Below are 20,742 nucleotides of genomic sequence, written 5' to 3' on the forward strand. Positions count from 1 at the left end.
CATGTTCCTCAAGGTGATGTGCAGGGACCGTCAGTACCTTCATGAAATCTCGGTTCATTCACCATCAGTGTCGCAGCATCGACGATAAGAGCAACAAGACATAGTAACTTAAATACCGCACCCAAGACCACAGCATTCAAATAAGTCGTGTGTTTTTGTTGGGATACCACCTGTAAACTGGCCTCTCATTGCTTTGATTGCTTACGGGCTGGATCGATGTCAATGGTCTGTAGCGGACAAGACCAACACCAACCGCAATCTCCCCTACGATCCTGATCCTGCAATCCCGACGTCAGATCCTCCCGGCCTTACAGTGACCCAATCGCAACTTATAGTGAATATATGTCCCGCAGCCGGGACTCAATTGCGCCGCTGATCCCTAGAACTTGTAAGGCAATATGGCAATTGCTGCACCAAGGCGTATTATTTCCTTCAGTCATTCTCACACGTCAGTATCACAGCTTTTGCCTCAATCGCTTCTGTCAAGCTGGACCTCGATTGAAAATCATCATGGCGCTCGGCTTGGGCAAGTTGAAAACACTGGGGCTCAGCGTCCTGATCTTTGCGATTCTGGTCGCTGGATTTGACAAGACAGATGACACGAAACACGGCTTCCAACTTCAAATTACAGGCGCGCGAATATTGGGTTTATTGATTGTCATATTTGTCGTGTCAAATTTCAAATCGATGCCGTTCGTCTGGACAGTAAGTCGCCTATTTTACCCTCTTACTACCGGTCACGCGCTGACAAGATGAGCAGCTTCGCGTTCTATACACAATCTCGTATCACACAGTCCTCCGCAAATCACCACAGTTGGGCCCCAAAGCGCTGTTCAAGCCTATCATCGCCACGACTTCTACGTCCCTCCTCGAAGTCGATTACTATCTTCACAAGTCCAACTCGACATATTTCGCTGACCTTGATGTTGGTCGTGCGCATTTAATCGCGTACCTTTTCCGACATGGCTTCCATCGATTATCCAATAACACCAAGCTTGGGATTGTTCTTGACCCAAAGACTGGTGCACCGATGGGCGGAAGACTCGGGATAAATCTAGGTGCTGTTGAGACCTGCTTTCGACGTGAAATCACAGCTTTCAAACAAGTTGAGATGTGGAGTTATGTCTTGACTTGGGATCGGAAGTGGTTGTACATCGTCACGCATTTCGTGCCAAAGGGTGCAGCGCTTCCGACAGAGTGGCTTGATCCACGGTTTGCGAGGACAGCGACGCGGCCTCTGCTTAAGGAGTCCGGAGAATTCAGTAAGAAGATATACGCTACTGCTTTGAGTAAGTATGTTTTCAAGTTGAAGCGTTTAACGGTGCCGCCATCGACTGTATTGGAGGAGGCTGGTCTGTTGCCGACAAGACCGGGAGGATGGACAATTGGCGAGCAGGACCTGGAGGCAGCGGAGCAGGATGTTTCGAATATCGGTATTAGAAAAAGTGGAGAGTGGGATTGGAGACGGGTTGAAGCTCAAAGACGTAAGGGAATTGAGTTGATCAACAAGCCGAACCATCTTGACTTAATCCACGATGGGTTCGATGGCGGTAGTGATGGAGCAATTGGACGTTTTAGCCCAGGATAGATACTCACTCTAATAACATGTCTATTCATTCTCAAATTGAATAGTAATCTAACAATAGAGAATAAACTACCTAATGATGGCAAAAGCGCATGCCAACTGCCCTGAGGCATGCAAGCAGTAATGGGCTCATCGCCATCTTTGTGTTGGTAAACACAGACCCTGGTTACAGTGGGCTTAGCTCCGAGAAGCACCGGTAGCGCGCTGGGCTGTTCATGGTTCCAGGGCAGAGAGCTCCTGGAACGTCCGACGGGAAGCTGCAGCAATGCGCTTTCAGCAAGGCACTGCAAAAATGGAGATGGAATATGACTGAAAGTGTAAGGTTCAACAGAAGAAATAGAGATGTTTTCTATGAAAGCCTAACTAATCCAAATTTTAAACTCAAGGAACAGCATCAAAGATAACTCCGAACTCCAAACTCCAGCATCCGAGATTCCCAAAAGAACTAACGTTATGAAAATCGTGCACTATCAATCTCAAGCCTCAATGCTCTTCAACACCTCACAAAGATCCTCCATCAATCCCTCCACCACCTCCGAAGCAACAACATCCTCCGAGTATCCCGCCACAATACTCATCTCACTACCCTTGGGTTCAACCGTGACCCAAACATCCGTAACATTAGGTGGCACAACAGTGTAGTCAACACTACACTCCGCACCATGCATGTCAAAGCTCTTCTGAGCCTCAGGCAGATTCTGGTACTGCAGAATGGAAGAGAAGCGAGGGATTTGGTTTGTCGGTGTGTTCCAGTTTTTGCACTGTCGGAATATGGTCTCCCAGCCGAGATGTTCGTGAGGTAAAGCCGAGATGTGCTGCTGGTGGACTTGGTGAAGAATGGTAGCTTGGGGTTGAGCGGTGTTGACGCGGATGGGGATGAGGTTGACGCATGGACCGTTGACCTTTTCGATGTCGTCGATGGGTAGAGAGCGGCCGGAGACAAGATGCGCAAAGACAACGTCGGATGTTCCGGTTGCTTTGCCGAGGACCATTGCCCAAGCGGCCTTGAGGTACGATGACACCGTGAGTCCTGACCCTTCAACCTTTGGAGATGGCACCGTCTTGACGATATAAGAGCCCGTCATAGCCTTTCTCGTCTGCGAAACACCAGGTAGACCAATCATACTCGAACCCTCCAGTAAATCACCCCAGAACTTCATCGCGGGCTTGGTATCAAGTGCCCTCAGCTCATCAATGTAATATGACATCTGTCGCGGGGCCTCAACCTCAACTTCTGCCTCACCCCACGCCTGAAGCTGCTGGAAGAAGATCGGCAGCGACATGCCATCATACTGCGCGTGGGAGATTCTAATTACGAGACTATCTTTGTGCTCGCCTTGAACGAACCATGTCTTGAAGGGGGGTTCGTGAAGCTCAAGATGTTTCTTCTGGTCTTCTTCAATGAGGTCTTTGCAGAAAGTGGATAGGTCCGTGGATGTAGTGTGTCCGTGGAAGGGGACGGTGAAGTTGTTGAGGATGGCTTGGTAGGACTTTCCGCCGTGCTGGGTGAAGACTGTTCGGAGGATTTCGTTCTTATCGACTGTGGTTTGTAGCGCTGTGTGGACGCGCTGCTTATCAACTTTTTGGTTGTATGTGATTGTTGTGTGCATGAGCCATCGACCTTGTGTATGTTCATGCAGAACAAGGGATTGAAACTCGGTTGTCTCGAGAATCTTTTCGACGTCAAAGGTGCTGGGAAGTGAAGCCTTGATTGCTTCTTGGGTTGACTGGTCGACTCCCTCAACATGATGACTTGTTGCGTCGTGTAAGTGTGTAACTTGCTCGACATGTGCAGCAAGATCTCTCAAGACAGGGCTCTGGAAGACCTGAGCGACGGTCATCTTGAGATCAACTGCTCTTGCTGCTGCGACGAGCTGAATAGCAGCAAGTGAATCTCCGTTGAGATGGAAGAAGTTGTCGCTTGCGCCGATTGACTCCGCAGGACGTCGAAGGACCTGACTCCAGAGCTGCTGAAGTTGCTTCTCCATGTTTGTCGAGACAGGAACTGATTGAAAGCCTGTGGTAAGGCGATACTCCTCCAATTTTCCATCGTCCATGTCCTCCAAAACCACAGTGATTGCCCGACGGTCAAGCTTGCCTGATGAGTTCACTGGCAACTTGCCCATAGGGATGAAGAAATCGGGAATCATGTACTGAGGCAACACCTCAGCGAGCTTGAAGCGCATCTCCTCCGACGCCTTTCGCAGCGTCTCTGAGGGAGCCAACACTCCATTTCCAACCTGCTCCCCTCCAACTTCCACCGCTACTGCAATCGTAGGTCTATCTTCCCTCTTAACAAACACAGCCGCAGCTGATCTAATATCCTCTGATGATTGCACCACTGAGTACTCAATCTCTCCCAACTCAATTCTCTGACCGCGAATCTTGACCTGCGTATCCCGACGACCGAGGTTGGTGTATGTCCCATCGTCGTTCTGCTGAACCAAGTCACCAGTACGGTACATGCGATGTCCGCTGCCCAAGCCGTAACGCGCTGTAAAGCCAGGGTCTGCGATGAACGCGCCATCTGTTTTGGCTGCATCATTCAGATAGCCCTGCGAGACCTGAGGACCTTCAATGAGAAGTTCACCCGGGGCACCAATTGGGCATAGGTTGTCGTAGTTATCGGGATCAACGACCCAAACACGACAGCTTGGTAGAGGAGAGCCGAGTATGTTGGCCTGCTTCCTGTCCGTGAATGGGGTCGCTGACACGATGGCGTAGATGGAGCATTCGGTTGGGCCGTATCCACCAAGAATGTCTGCGTGGTGGTCCATCCACAAGTCGAGGACTGATGGCTTGACAGGTTCACCAAGCAAGACGACCGTGTTGACGTTTGGTAGCTGCGACGGTTTGAGAAGCTCAGCAACCGTGGGTGTGATAGACAGGAAGTTGACAGCCCTTTCAATGATGAAATGCTGCAGATCGCTCATCCTCTCATCCTCAGAGGGCACACAGACAATTCCTCCAGCAGACAGAGTGGTGAAGATCTCTTGAATAGCAGCATCAAAGGTATGTGCTGCGAATTGAAGCACTCGTGACATCTTGCTGAGACCAAAGACCTTCTTCTGACTGTCCAGACTAGACGAGATACCGGCATGGGTAAGAACCACGCCCTTTGGTGTACCTGTGCTGCCGGAGGTATACACGATCCAGGCTGGTTGATTGACGTTGATTTCGGTGACGCGAGTATACCATTTATCTGGGATGCCAACATCACTGAAAGAGACTCTCTTGCGCAGCGACTCATCAACAGTAAACATCTCGGGGCCCAAACCAGCCAGTCGTTCAGTTTGCTTCTTATCAGCCAGTACAACACTGACCTTCGCATCATCGACAATGAGCTTAATACGTCCAAGAGGGAGTTGGACTCCTAGTGGAACGACGACACCGCCGGCGCGTAAGATGGCGAGCATTGAAACAGCAGCCCACTGGGACTTATCCATGCAGACGCCAACGCTGGTACCATGACGAACGCCGAGACTGACAAGATGGTCGGAGAGTTTACCAGAGAGATGCTTGAGTTGCTTATAGGTGAGGGTGCCGTCCCATGCGCTTATGGCTGTTGCGTCGGGTTGGTGGGACACCATGTCGAAGATGAGGTCATGGACGCAGCGATCGACGCTGGGGATGGGACCGCTGTTGACAGAGAGAATGCGGTCCAGGTCTTGAGGGCTCAGAGTGTCCATGTCGGAGAGATTCGTGCCTTTAGGCGCACTCTCAGCTTGCTCCAATTGATTGGCAATATGAGCAAAGGACTGCAGCATGCGCTGCATCTGGGCTGTTGAAATGACAGCGTCGTCGAATCGTGACTCAATTGAGATGCCCTTTGATCCGATGCTGCACTCTACGGTGAGCGCATAGTCATCGAATTGCTCGGACATGTCCTGTCGGTGCACAAGACCAGGGAACTCGGCTGATGCATCGTCGCTATCTGCAGCTGGCTGGACGACAAAGAGGTGCTGCATGTCCAGGGCAGCGGCAGAATCGGGGACAAGCTCAGCAATGCGTTGGAGGCCAGTGTGCTCGAATGGGATCATTTCCGTGGCCTGTTGCTGCACGGTCTCAAGGAAATCTCGAACGTCAGTGGATGAATTGATGCGCATCCTCACAGGAACGGTGGTGATAGTTGGCGCCAGCATCTCAGTAATCCCATGCACAGGCGCATTTCTTCCAGACAGCGTAACCGCAAACACAACATCATTGCTACCGGAATACCGCGCAATCATAAGCGCCCAAGCAGCACGCAACAGATTTGACAGCGAAACCTCAGGCTTTCCATTTCTTACAAAGTCAAGACTCTGTACGAGTTTCTGTCGCGGCTGAGGCTGGTATCGCACGGAGGGCAGAGCAGGGAATGCAGTTGGGTTACCCTGAAGCTGCTCACGCCAATAGCTCGCTGCTTGCGTAGCATCGGCTTGGCCGAGATAGGCGATGAAAGGCGTGTATGGTGCTGAGAGTGGTGTCGCGTCGTGCCAGTACATGTTGGAGACTTGGCGATACATCATTGTCAAGCTCCAGCCGTCGTACACGCTGTGGTGAGCTGTCCAGACGAGAAGACGTTCACGATTAGACTCGATGATACCGAAGCGCATAAGAGGTTTGCCTTCGGTCATGCTCAATGCACTATCGTGGTCGATGTACTCTTCGAGCGAAGAGGCAGTGTGCCACTCAAGTGGTTCGTTGACAACAACTTGTACTGAGCCGGACGCAAGACCCAGTAGGATACGGGTTCGCAAAACAGGCGCCGCTTCAGCCATCTTCTGCCAAGCAGCCTGTAGTCTCGCCACATTGATCTCATCACTCAAAGAAAAGATTCTTCGACTGATATACGCCGTCGGTTGCCGAGCAGTCGCAATCAGCAATCCCTCTTGAAGCGGCGTGCACGGGTAAACATCCTCAATCTGCTCGGCCATGACTCCGCACCGCTCCGCAATCTCGGCATGGAGACCCACTTCTTTCTCGGCGCCGTGTTCGGGCCAGAGAGAAAATGGCGCCGGGATTGACGCTAGCGATGATTGGTCGTGGCCCGCGACCATTCGCGAGTCAAGAATGCTGGCGAGTTCGGAAAGACGAGGGTGTTCGAAGACGTCGGCGACGCGGAGGAGCATGTTTGTGCTGCGCGATGCCTCGACGAGTCGCATCGCGGTAATGGAGTCGCCGCCGAGATGGAAGAAGCTGTCCTTGGCTCCGACGGTGTTGGCTGGTCTTCCGAGAACGCTGGCCCAGAGCTGCTGGAGCTGTCGTTCAGTCTCGGTAGATACATCTGCTTTAGCTGCTGCATTGGGGCGGTAAATGTCTAGCTCTTCTGATTTCATACCCTTCAAGAACAAGTCAATCGCTCGGCGATCAAGTTTTCCTGAAGAGTTGAGAGGCAATCGGGACATGGGGATGAAGATATCAGGGACCATGTATCGCGGCAGAACAGAAATGAGATGTCCTCGGACTTCCTCAAATGACTCTCGCATGGCGATAGTAGGCTCCAGTAAATCAGCCTGCGACAAGCCCTGTAGATTATTATCCACAGCGCTGTTTTCCCCGCCATCGGCAATTTCTAGCGCTACAGCCAGCACTGAAGATTGACCAGCAGGACCATCGAGAAGCATAACAGCGGCTTGTGAGATCTCAGGCGCTGAGCGCACAACCCAATATTCGATCTCGCCAAATTCAACACGTTGGCCACGGATCTTGATTTGCGTGTCTCTGCGTCCAAGTGTTGTGTACGAACCATCGCTATTCTGTCGGACAAGATCGCCTGTTCGGTACATCCTTCTTCCAGGCTGAAGACCATGATGCTTGGTGAAGTCAGGGTCAATCAGGAATGATTTCGCCGTCTTGACTTCGTCGCCGAGATACCCGCGTGCTAAGAGTGGTCCCTCGATAAGTAGCTCGCCAGGCGCACCGATGGGCACAAGGCGGTTAAAGTCCTTTGGATCGACGACCCAGAAGCAGCTGGCGAGTGGGACACCCAGCACGGGAACTTGACTGATGTGCCTCATAGGCCTTGGGGAAACGGTTGCGTAGATGGAACATTCTGACGGTGCATATGACTCCAACACGATAGCTTGGTCTTTCCACAGGTCCATGACTGCTGGCTTGACGGGCTCTCCCATGAGAATGACTGTTTTGACGAGGGGGAGCTGCGCAGGGTCCAACAGGCCTGCGACTGTTGAGGTGAGAGACAAGAAGTTGACCTCTGCTTTGGCGATGAAGGCCTGTAAGTGATTGATGCGCTCGTCTTCGGAGGGAATACAAGTACACCCGCCCTGGCAGAGCGTTGTGAACACCTCTTGAATGGTGACGTCAAAGGTATGCGACGCGAATTGAAGAACCCTCGATCCATCGCGCACTCCAAACGCGTCGCCGTGGGAGCGGATGCTAGAGCACAGAGCTGAGTGCTGAAGAACGACGCCCTTGGGTGTTCCTGTACTCCCGGACGTGTAGACTACCCAAGCGGCGTTGTCGGTGGTGACGGTAGAGCAGACCGCTCTGCTGGGGTTAAGAGTTTCTTGAAGTGCGGCGTCGACTTTGATGAGACGGGGACCTGTTTCTGCAAGACGCTCGAGTTGTTTGTCATCGACTAAGATGATTGGGGCTTTGGTATCGGTGATGATGGTTTGCACTCTGGGCAACGGCTGCTGCACGCCCATGGGTAGCACAACACCACCTGCTTTGAGCACGGCTAACATGGCGACTACAGCCCAGCGGGACTTATCCATGCATATACCAACCATGATCTCAGGTCCGACACCTAGATCCATGAGATAGCCGGCGAGATTGCCAGCAGTGACTTCCAACTCTCGGAAGGTCATGATGCCGTCCCACGCGTAGACGGCCATCTCATCTGGTCGACGCTCGTAAACCTCGTGGAATAAAGCGTGGATGGTTGAAGCGACGGGAGCTGGGACATCTCTGTTCTTAGCGACGATAGCCTGTTTCTCCTCTGTTGGGACGAGGTCTAGATCCGCGAGGGTGGAGGTCGTGTGGTGGCTGAGGGCCTGGATGACGTGCTTTAGCTGGTTGAGCAGACGCTGCGCGACTTCGTGGCTTGCGACGCCGGGGATGTATTGAAGAACAAGATCGAGACTCTGGTCATTCTCGAGAATGCTCAGGTTGAAGTCGTACTCCGTTGATTCATCGGCTGATGCACGCTCAAGCTTGATAGAGTTGTTCTCTGTGGCACCGTCCATGTTTAGCGCGCGGGTGTATGAAACGGTGGTGTTGAAGAGCGTTTGCTGTTGTGTTCCTTGGAGAGAGTGCTGGATTGAGGCCAGAGAAGCACGCTGATGATCAAACCCTTTGAAGAATCGGTCTTGGATTTGTCGGATGACATCAACGGTGGTAGAGGTGTAGTCCAATTGGACATAACAGATCATCATGTTGATCATAGGTCCCACGAGTCTCTCAACACCATCGATGGGAATGTCACGACCGCTGGAAAGATATCCGAAGCAAATCTGGTTCAATTCCACGCGTGAAGCTAGCACCAAAGCCCAAGCTAATTGAGCTACGTTTGCAGCAGTGACGTTGTAATTGCGACACATGTCACGAAGGACAGAGACATCGGGAATATGAGCTGTAACAGCGTGGCCTATTTCCATTTCCGAAGTGTCGTGTTGCTGATGGCCGAGTTGGAGATGGCATGGCTCAGCAGTCTCGAGAAGATCTTTCCAGTATTGGAGGTCTTCTTGTTCAGAGTGTCGGTGTTGCTCAAGGAAGGAGACGTAGCTGCTATAATCCGAGCTGCGAGATAGAGAGATTGATGTCTTGGTGGGGGAAAGAGACTCGTAGGCCTCAAGTAGGTCGTTCACGAGCAGCTGAACGGAAGAAGCATCGACGAGAGCGTGGCTGATCTCGAAATGACCGAAAACATGTCCATCGGCGGTAGGAATGACGAGGAAACGGTGCGAAGGACGCCCAACGGGGTCGTGAAGGAGGGCGTGGTGTTTGATGAACCGCTGGACTTCCTCGTCGCTGGAACATGGCTCGATGATCTGGATATCAGCTTCCAGCGCCTTGAGAACGACCTGGTAGAAGCGGTCGTGGTGCGATAATGCGCCAGTGAAGATGGTTCGCATGATGGAATGCTGTCCAACGACTTGTCGCCAGGCATTGGCGAGTCGCGAAACGTCGACAGGTGATGAAGGATCGGCAGGGAGAATGCGACATGTCTGCTTGAGGCGGTATCGGGAGGGTGCTCTGAGTTGACTGAGAAGGATACCTTGTTGGATCGGCGAACAAGGAAGAACATTCTCGACGTTGGCCCACGAGAGGGAACCTGGCGTGAGACAGTGCTGATACAGCGTGTCGAGATCGTCGTTGGTCAGTTGAGCAAGAGGGAAGTCACTGATCGTGCACATTGGCTCAGCGACCGCAAGCTCCTGAACACCCTTCGTAATCGCATGGGCATACTCTCCAAGCCAATCACGAATGGCCTGACTCTTGGGACTGTTTCGAGGGTAGCCAACCATGAGATGTGTCTTGCCCGCATCGTCAATTGACACTTCAACGCTGAGAGCGGCATGTTGATGGACTTTCCCACCAACAGAAGCATCGAGTTGTCCCACAGACTGATGAAGCTTGTCGAGAGTGAGAAGACCGTCTGAGCGCTGGAGTTGCTGGAATTGACCGTGGTAATTGAAGAGGACTTCAATAGGTCTGGAGCGATGGGCTGCAAAGTCGAGAACTTCACGACCTGAGCTGAGTTTGCGAAGATCCTTGACTTGGCGTAGGGTGGAGACCAAGTTGGTGTCATCGGAGAGGTTGAGAGGCGTGACGGTTGTGAACCAACCCACTGTGTCGGAGAGATCATAGTTGATGTCCAGAGCTTGAGTGTCGCGGCCGTGGCCTTCGATGAAGATTGATGGACCCGTGCGATCGGTGAAAGAGTGGCGGAAAGAAGTTGATAAGGCGGCGAGGAGGATATCTGCGACACCAGAGCGTAGAGGTTCGTTGGCGGGACCAAGAAGTTGAGAAGTGATATGCTCATCCAATTGAACAGTCTCAAACACCTGATCTTCTGTGATGTACTCTCCAGGCTGAAGACCCCAGTAAGACCACGAAGACGTACCGTCAGCATCAGCAACAGGATCGATTGGCTTGGCCTGCTGGAGCACGGCGTTGCTCCATGTCGGGAATGGAAGAGACTGCGACGTAACCATGGAACCACTCTGAAGAATCTGTTCCAAGTCCTTGGCGATGATTCGCCATGACATGAGATCAATGACGAGATGATGAGCGGTCAGGAAGAGCAGCTGGCGATCTTGCGTTTGGATGAGCTCAGCTGCAAAGACAGGGCCGTGTTCGAGGTCGAGGGTGCTCTGTGACTCGAGCATAATCGCTTGCACGGCGGTATCATCGGCGGCGTTGTGATACTTGAACCTGTATGAACCTGGGACGTGCTTCTCAATCCACTGCTGGTATCCATGCTCTTGAGATACGAAGCGTGAGCGGAGCATAGCATGCTTTGTCACAACAGCCTCAATAGCCTTAGCGACAGCTTCATCGCTGATGCCTCCCTCAGATTGAAGGCGGAAGCAAACGCTCTGGTTGAACCGGTAAGATCCTTCCGAGACGAGTCCAGTAGGCGCAATGTCTTCAAAGAACATCTTCTGAGCAGGCGACAGCTCAAAAGGCCCGTCTGGGATCTCAGCAGAGAATACCTCACCATCACTAGCCTTGACGCGTGTCGCAAGGTCAGAAATAGCTGGACTCTGAAGAATGTCGCGAACGGTAACAACCAGCCCAATCTCACGGCATGCAGAGACGACTTGCATAGCGGTGATGGAGTCACCGCCCAAAGACATGAATGATCGTCTGTAGCTGACGTTCGGGACGTTGAGAACTGAGCTCCAGATCTCGCGAAGCTTCTGTTCAGTGGGTGTGACATTGAGATTCGCTTCTTCGGCAGCGCTTTCGAGTTCAGAGTATGAGGCGAGCTCTGTCGGGCTGAGACTGTTGATCCACTCGGTGACAGCTCGGCGATCAGCTTTGCCGGAGGAGTTGATGGGAAGGGTAGTCATTGGGATCCAAAGACGGGGAATCATGTAGTCGGGGATGTGTTGGGACAGATACATCTGGATCTCGGATGCGAGGAGTAGAGCAGCTGTCGTGTCGATTCCATCACGGCCTGCGATGCCGTTGTACGCTGTCTCATCGTGCGCAGCCTTATCGTCGTGAGGAACGCTGAATGCAGTGACGAGCTGTCCATCAGTAGATCCTCTGGTAGTAAAGATGACACAGGCGCGAATGCCGGAGGAATGACGAGAGATGTGATACTCGATCTCGCCGACTTCAACACGCTTGCCGCGAATCTTGATCTGTTGGTCACGTCGGCCCAGGTTGGAGTATGTACCATCGTCGTTCTGTCGCACCAAGTCACCAGCGCGATACATACGACGACCAGTGGACTCAATACCAAGATCGGTGAGGAAGGTAGGGTCTGTGATGAAGGAGTTGGCGGTCTTGGCGGTGTCGTTGAGATACTCACGCGCGAGATGAGGACCTTCAATAAGGAGTTCACCTGGTACGCCGACAGGACACAGCTTGTTGTAGTCGCGATAGTCAACGACCCAGAAGCGGCAGGACTCTAATGGTGTACCCAAGATCATGGCCTGGCGACGATCCGTCATTGGTTCGTGGGAGATGGCGCTTTGGATGCTGCACTCGGATGGTCCGTATGCATCCAAGCATGCTGCCTGTGGCATCCAGAGATCCAATACTGAAGGCTTGACTGGCTCACCGATAAGGATGAGGGTCTTGACCAGCGGCATCTTAGATGGCGATAACAAGCCAGCGACTGTTGAGGTGAGGGAGACGAAGTTGACGTCCATTGACACGATGCATCCCTCCAGGTCATTGAGACGCTCCTCCTCTGATGGTATACACACACAACCTCCGTAGTAAAGTGTTGTAAAAGTCTCTTGTATAGTAACATCGAAAGTGTACGCCGCAAATTGCAGGACACGAGACGAAGGGACAAGGCTGAAAGCCGCGCCGTGAGATCGCATGCTGGTACACAGCGCATAGTGTTGCAACACAACGCCCTTCGGCACACCAGTGCTTCCAGAAGTGTACACGACCCAAGCTGCATTATCAGGCTGCACGGCAGGATTAGAGAACCCAAATTCAGCAGGAACGAGACCATCCATGAACTGGCGATTGATCTCAATGAGCTCTGAGTCAACACCAGCCAGACGAGCCTTCTGCTTCGCGTCAACGAGGATAACAGAAGCCTGTGTATCCTTGAGAATAGTCTGAAGTCGAGAAAGAGGCTGTTGGACTCCTAAGGGTAGAACGACACCGCCTGCTTTGAGGACTGCGAGCATTGACATAGCTGCCCAGATGGACTTGTCCATGCAGATACCGACCATGACCTCCGGACCAACGTTGAGGTTTGTCACGAGATGCTTGGCTAGAGTGCTGGCGGCGAGGTCGAGTTCGCGATAGGTCATTGAACCGTCCCATGCGTGGAAGGCGACGGCGTTGGGTTGGCGGTTGGTCATTTCCTGGACGAGGAGATGGACGCAGGAGTCAAGAGACTTGGGGGCTTCGTGGTTGATAGCGGTGATTAGCTGCTTATCTTCTGCGGGGACTAGGTCAAGATCGCCGAGGAAAGAGGTAGTCTCGCTGGTGCTGAGGACCTGCACAACATGCTTGAGATGATTGAGAAGACGCTGAGCTGTCTTTGTGGAGGCGGCGCCGGGGAGGTACTGCAGTGCGATGTCCATGCCGTTCTCAGTCTCTAACATGCTGAGATTGAAGTCATACTCGGTAGACTCATCAGCTGCGATCCTCTCCAAACGAATGGACTGAATATTGCGTGCTCCTCCGCTCAGATTGGGAGAACGAACGTAAGACACAGTCGTGTTGAGGAGGGATTGCTGGGAACTCGACAATGAATGCTGAATGGTAGCCAACGAAACGCGTTGATGCTCAAAGCTATCAAGGAAGCGATTCTGTATATCCTTCATCGCATCAACACAGCTTTGGGAATAGTCCAGCGCAATGTTGCACACGATCATGTTGATCATCGGTCCAACGAGGGTATCTGCCCCGTCAATGGGAATGTCACGTCCACTGGAGAGATAGCCGAAACAGACCTCATCGAGCTGTGTGCGGGAGGAAAGGACGAGAGCCCAGGCAAGTTGGAGGACGTTGGCGGGGGTGATGTTGTTGGATTGGCAGAGCTTCTGGAGGGTCGTCATGTCCTGCATTGAGGTAGACACAGAATGACCCGCGTCTTCTTCAGAGGTGGTGAGATCCTCGCCGAGTTGGAGTTGACATGGCTCAACAGTAGCAAGGCGCTTCTCCCAGTAGCGCAGGTCATCTTCCTCGGAGCCCTGTTCCAAGAACGAAATGTAAGTGCCGTAGTCAGAGCCAGAAATGTTTGCAGCGCCCTCGTAAGCTTGTAGAAGGGTGTTAACGAGGAGTTGAACAGATGATGCGTCAACGAGTGCATGGCTGATCTCAAAGTGTCCGTAGACATGGCCATCTTCTGTTGCGATGACCAAGAAGCGATGGGACGGTCGCCCGAGATGATCTTCCATCATCGCATGGCTTGCAATGCATTCGTGCACATCCTCCTCAGAAGAGCAGGTGACGAAGCGGATGTCGGGCTCAACGGACTTGAGAACGACTTGGTAGAAACGATCGTTGAAAGGGATCATGGTGAAGATGGTGCGCATGATGGAGTGATTGCTGACGACTTGTCGCCAGGCATCTCCAAGTCTCTTGACATCAACACCCTCAGAGGCGGCGGGTATGACGCGACATGTCTGTCTCAATCGGTATGTAGTAGGCGACTTCAACTGACTGATGAAGATACCCTGCTGCGTAGACGAGCAAGGCAGGATATCCTCAACAGCATCCCACGCAATGTTAGTCGGTTCAAGAATATGCTTCTTCAGCGCAACGAGGTCGGTGTTGCTCAGATGCGAAAGCGGGTAATCACTCGCCGTGGCCGTTCGTTCTGTACTCATTAGTTCACTTACCGCAGAGGCGATAACCTCTCCATAGCGCTGTACCCATCGTCGCACATCATCGCCCTTTGGCGTGCGACGGCTGAAACCTACACTGATACAAACACGCCCAGATTCGACGGAGACTTCAATTGTGATGGCTGCTTGTTGTCGCACTTTGTCGCCGATTGAAGTCTCGGATGGGTGGAGCTTGTGAATGCTGAGAAGACCGTCTGCGCGATCAAGTTGTTGGAATTGGCCGTGGTAGTTGAAGAGGATCTCAATGAGGCCCTGAGAAGATGTGTTGGTGGTGTTGTACTTGGCTGCGAACTCGAGGGCGGTGGTATCGGCGTTGAGTTTGCGGAAGTCTTTGACTTGTTGAATGATGGGGATGAAGCCAGTGCTGGTGTCTGTGACTTTGAGGGGAGTTACGGTGGTGAACCAACCGACTGTCTCAGATACATCACCGCCAGCATCTCTGCCATGGCCCTCAACGTGGATAGTCGGTGCTGATCTGTCGGCAAAGACTTCCGCAAATGACTGATGCAGAGCAGCGAGAAGAATATCCGTAACACCTGTCTGCAGCGACTCATTCGCGGGACCCAGCAGTTGAGCGCTGGTGTCTGCGCCAATAGCTATAGTCTCAACGACCTGGTCTTCGCGAACAAAAGAGCCAGGCGCAAGACCCCAGTACGACCAAGTACCAACCGTCGTGTCTTCATGCGCAGCAACAGTCTTGGCCTGGTTCATAAGAGCCTTGGACCAAGTAGGGAAAGGCAGCGACAGAGAAGGCTGCAGTGTCTCGAAGCGCAGGAAATGCTCAAGATCAGCTGCGAGGATTCTCCAAGACATGAGATCAATCACAAGATGGTGTGCAGTCAGATTGACCAGCTGAGCATCATCCATCTCGAAGACATCGACGGCGAAAACAGGTCCGTACTCAAGATCCAAAGATCCCTGCGAGTGACGGATAATATCCTCTGTCGTGGCGTCATCACTGACCTTGTGCGTTTGGAAGCGGTAAGATCCCATGATCTGCTTCTCAACGCGCTGCTGCCAGCTCTGACTGTCTTGATCAGTCTGGAAGCGCGCACGAAGCATAGCATGCTTGGTGACAATGGCCTCAATCGCACGAGCGACAGTATTCGCCGCAACATCCTGAGGAATGCGGAAGCAGACGCTCTGATTGAAGCGATGAGGTCCATCTGCTCGAAGACCCGAAGGCGCAATGTCTTGGAAGAACATCTTCTGCGCGGGTGAGAGGTCAAAGGGCTCATCGGGGATCTCAATGGGGAGTTGCTCATCGCCTATCGTGTCGCTTGCCTCTTTGACTCGTAGTGCAAGCTCGGAGATAGCTGGGCTCTGCAGGATTTGTCGCACGGTTACGATGAGGCCTTGCTTGCGACAGGCTGAAACGACTTGCATCGCTGTGATGGAGTCGCCGCCGAGGGAGAGGAATGAACGACGGTAACTGATGTGATTGATGGGCTTGTTCAAGACGTTGCTCCAGATCTCGCGCAGCTGTCTCTCCGTGGATGATACGTGGAGACCGTCTTCGACTTGGTGCTCGAGGTCAGAGTAGGAAGAGAGGTCCAGGTTCTTGATCCACTCGGAAATGCGACGTCGATCAGCTTTGCCGGATGAGTTGATGGGTAAGCTTGCCATGGGGATCCAGAGTCGAGGAATCATGTAGTCAGGAACATACTGAGACAGGTAAAGCTGAACTTCTGAAGCGACGAGCATAGCAGCTGGTTTGTCAACGGCATTCTCTCCATCCAACGCTGCACCACTGTAGGTAGCACCATCGCTAGGAAGACTGAAGGCGGCGACAAGCTGACCGTGGACGTACAGAACAACAGCCTGGATAGAAGAAGGATGACGAGTGATGTGATATTCAATCTCGTCAACCTCAACTCTCTGTCCACGGATCTTGATCTGCGTATCCTGTCGGCCCAGCGTCGTATAAGACCCATCATCATTCTGCCTCACCAAATCACCCGTCTTATACATCCGTCTATTCCTCCCAAGGTCATACTTGCCCACAAACTCGGGATCGACAATGAACGACTTGTTCGTCTTGACCTCATCGTTCAAATACCCCCTAGCAAGAAGCGGGCCTTCAATGAGGAGTTCTCCCGGTGCGCCAATCGGACACAGACGATTGTAGTTCTTGGGATCGACGACCCAGAAACAACTCGCGAGCGGGATTCCGAGAACAGAGACCTGAGAGATGTGCTTCATTGGCTGGGGGGATACAGTAGCGTAGATACTGCACTCAGATGGGGCGTAGGATTCGAGAACGGAGGCTTGGTCTTTCCAGAGATCGAGAACAGCGGGCTTGACAGGTTCTCCCATGAGGATCACGGTCTTTATCAGTGGAAGTTGGGAGGGGTCGAGAAGACCGGCGACAGTAGACGTCAGCGAGAGGAAGTCCACTTTGGCGGAAGAGATGAAGGATTGGAGATGGTTGACGCGATCATCTTCTGATGGCACGCAGACGCAGCCTCCCATACACAACGTCGTAAAGACCTCTTGGATCGTCACGTCAAACGTATGAGAAGCGAATTGAAGCACGCGCGCACCCTTGACGCCAAAGGCATTTCCATGCGATGTAATGCTCGTACAGAGCGCAGAGTGTTGAAGAACGACACCCTTTGGTGTGCCTGTGCTGCCGGACGTGTAGACGACCCAAGCAGCGTTGTCTGTAGAAACAGTGGTACAAGCCGAGCGAGAAGCTGGTGGGAGAGTCTGGAAGAGCGCTTCGTTGACTTCGATGAGTTGTTGAGGACCTAGGTCCTTGAGGCGATTGAGCTGAGCGTTGTCAACGAGGATGATGGGGGCTTTTGTATCGGAGAGGATGGTTTGGAGGCGCGAGAGTGGTTGGTCTGCGCCGAGGGGGAGAACGATTCCGCCGGATTTTAGAACGGCGAGCATAGAGACAGTCGCCCACCGCGACTTATCCATACAAATGCCCACCATAACCTCTGGTCCAATGTCCATCTCCATAAGGCGCTCTGCAAGGCTACTCGCGGCAGCATCAAGTTCTCGGTACGTCATAGTTCCGTCCCAAGCATACACCGCCATCGCATCAGGCTGACGGTCTGTAACCTCTTGAACGAGCGTGTGTATACACGAAGCAACGGGCTTTCGGCCTTCGCCATTGACCTCGCGCAGATGCTGGGCGTCTTTGGAGGAGATGCCATCGAAGGAATTAACCTTGGCGGATGGGTTGGCAACGATGAAGCGGATTGCTTCGAGGAAGCAGTTGAGCATCTTGGCGGCGTCTGCTTGGGAGGTCGTTGATGTCCAGATGTCGTAGTCAACTGCGATACCACCTTCGCCGATCTCGACATTGATAGAGTGATCATACTATCGCATGTTAGCATATCGCCGCAGAATGAAGTATCTAAGGTAGAGAACTTACGTCTGTAGGGCTGACTCCTCGTAGGAAGCTCATCTCAAGCTCTTTGTGCCCAGTAGACTTGGGCTTCCACTCCTTTCGGAACGAAAGAATCGAGTTTCCCCATTTGTGGCTCGTAGGAAGCTTAGCTCCCTTTGCCATCAACGGGACCTTGTCGTGTGCCATTCCTCTGAAGACATCGTCTGTAACAGTCTTGAGCATGTCCAGGACTGTAGGGTCGTCTTTGAACTTGACCCGCAGTAGCAAACTGCTGATGAAAAGACCGATCGCTCCGTCAATTCCAGGCAGATCAGTCTGTCTACCAGAATTGACATAGGAAAAGGTGACGTCGTCTTTCATGGCGAAGAGCCGAAGAACAATACTCCAAGCGACTTGACAGACACTAACGAGGGTAACACCGTAAGCATCGCAGAAGCGACGAGCTTCGTCAGCAGGAATGTCAACACGATCTTGAAGCGTGTGAAGACCAGCTTTTGGCTTGTTACCGCTTGCAAGATACGTCTCCTCTGCATCACGTAGGTAATTCTGCCAATAATCCGCAATGCGCTCAACGTCTTGGAAACTCTCCTCCTCCATGCGCACAAAGTCTGTATAAGGCATGGCTTTTGTGTCGGGGAGTTGGTTCTCGTATGCTGCGCAGAGATCGTAGAGGAGAACATCTGCAGAGCGGCCGTCGATGACGGCGTGTGAGACTTCAAGTCGAAGGATGAGTTCTGAGGAGGATGCGGCGTAGATGTACATGTGATGGGGAACACTTCCGCTCTCAAAAGCGTTCAGCATTCCGTCGGCTTTGACTTGGGCTTCGTCGTGGAGGATGGTGACTTTGGGGTTGACTTCTGTCCAGACAACTTGGTCAAACGTTGACTGGCGAGTCTCGCTCTCGAGAAATGTAGTTCGCAGACTTGAATGGCGCGCAACAATGCGAGGCCAAGCGTTTGCGATATGTGGAGCGGTCAAAGAGTCTGGTACACTCGATTTGATCCTGAGAATAAAGCGACATTGGTAGGCAGCCGGGTTAACAGCCTGACTGATAAGGATACGATTCTGCATAGACGAGCAAGGACCGATACTCTCAATCTGCCTCGCAGGATCCTGAGCAAGCTGCTTCAACCGCGCATCGGGCACAGCATCAGTGCTATCAGACCCCGTAGCAGAAGCAGCATCGTCAGAGCTTGATGAAGACGTGCTCGTGTCACTGTTCCCGATGCGATCATTGAGGATGAGATTGTGTGGATTGCTCTCATGCTTGGAGATGATGCGTTCAACAAGCTCAGCGAGCGTCTTGCACTGCACTGTATCCACGATATCAATGTGAATACCACGCAGACGGCATTTACTGAGGAACTGAACGGCCGAGAGGGAGTCTCCACCCTGCACGAGGAATGATTGGTCGAGGTTCAACTCCTCAGTGCTGATGTGCAGCGCATTGGCGAGTTCAAGGTGCAGGATATCCTGCATAGCGTCGGTGTGAGCCATTGTGCTGCAGTGCAAAGAATGAAAACTATTGGAGAAAGGGTATATTGGGTATAATGATTGCGTTTACGAAAACCACATTGCTTGAGAATCTTGTTCAACTATATGATGCTGTATTCTACGGTATGGAGCTTAGGTAATTGGTGTTGAGGTCGGGCGTGGAGTGCTGTGAGGGAGGGGGCTGACAGGATCGAGTTCAGGATCAGGATCAGGATCGGCGCTATCGGCAGGATTGTCCCATGTGGCGCACTACGGCACGGTAAGCGGCAGTCAGCATCACGGTACAGTAATAGAGGGACTTTGGGAGAATTAGGTTCATTGAGATAAGGGAAAAGATGGTAAGCGATAACGAATCGAGATGTAAATATGATCTGAGACTTTTAGTGAAGGTCCGGAGATAAGCGTGGGGGAATATGCCTCAACTGCCGTAGTGAAGTGATCAAAAAAGGTTCGTGAAGTTATGTGTTCGGAAGATAACCCTTTTGGGTCAGAGATCTTGTGAGGGAAATAACACGGTTTTGTATTGTCAATCATGTAGAGCATTGACGATGAAAGTGTGCGAGTCTGCTGCTTAACAGATATCTCAATGTCAACGGAGTCTCGGTCACGGTGATCGGACCCTCGGCAGACTCAAATGCCCCAACGGCACGACGTCAAGCATAGTGAATCTCCTCAGAGTGGAATAGCATCACCTTTATTCCACGTAAAACAGGTCCTGATTCGTCATAACCTGCAATTATGACAATTGATCATCTCGCTGAACCTCGTGGCTAAGCCCCTCAGGCTAGTTTCACATGCAATCACGGCGTGCACGTATTATCCTCACTCTATCACGCCATCAAATAGTTCCCCTCGCAAGTATTTAAATGCTGGAAGTGCTCGCATTGGAAATAAAGATCTTATCGTGGCGCTTTTAGTCTTCCAGGGCATCTAACTTTTCTTTCGGTCGCATCGTCATGCAAGTAATTAATTTGACTTCACTTGTGCGAAGGATTTAATTAACGAAAGTCAATCTTGCGCAGTATCGAGACTACGAAAGTATACTATTTCCGAGGAAATTAAAGCTTAAGGCGATTGAACTCCAAAGGCAATCGGGCAAGACAGTTGCTTCAACTACGATTTATCTCGCGGTTGACAAATTACAGATAACGGTGAGTACTATTTAGTGGTTGCGAATGCTCCTGAAACGGGGTCATAGAAAAGAGACCGGAGAGGAGAAGAAACTACTGCATCTGGCACTACCGAGGAACAACTGATACTGCTGACTACTCAATAAGTGAGTCGTCTGCATAGACGACTTGTTA

General features: G+C 52.1%; 2 protein-coding genes; one reads left to right on the top strand and one right to left on the bottom strand.

Annotated features, from left to right (window-relative positions):
* Window positions 1-510: 510 nt before the first annotated feature.
* FFUJ_12007 (uncharacterized protein) lies at window positions 511-1,588 on the top strand (the record flags this gene model as incomplete). XM_023570969.1 has 2 exons in its annotated part: window positions 511-705; window positions 761-1,588. The coding sequence occupies 2 exons, from the start codon at window positions 511-513 to the stop codon at window positions 1,586-1,588; spliced, it is 1,023 nt and encodes a 340-aa protein (XP_023438001.1).
* Window positions 1,589-2,061: 473 nt separating this feature from the next.
* Window positions 2,062-19,441, bottom strand: FFUJ_12008 (related to non-ribosomal peptide synthetase; the record flags this gene model as incomplete). XM_023570970.1 has 3 exons in its annotated part: window positions 2,062-9,042; window positions 9,097-17,913; window positions 17,969-19,441. The coding sequence occupies 3 exons, from the start codon at window positions 19,439-19,441 to the stop codon at window positions 2,062-2,064; spliced, it is 17,271 nt and encodes a 5,756-aa protein (XP_023438002.1).
* Window positions 19,442-20,742: the final 1,301 nt, after the last annotated feature.

The sequence above is a fragment of the Fusarium fujikuroi genome, chromosome FFUJ_chr11 (assembly GCF_900079805.1).
Source record: "Fusarium fujikuroi IMI 58289 draft genome, chromosome FFUJ_chr11".
In the NCBI taxonomy this organism is placed as follows: Eukaryota; Fungi; Ascomycota; class Sordariomycetes; order Hypocreales; family Nectriaceae; genus Fusarium; species Fusarium fujikuroi.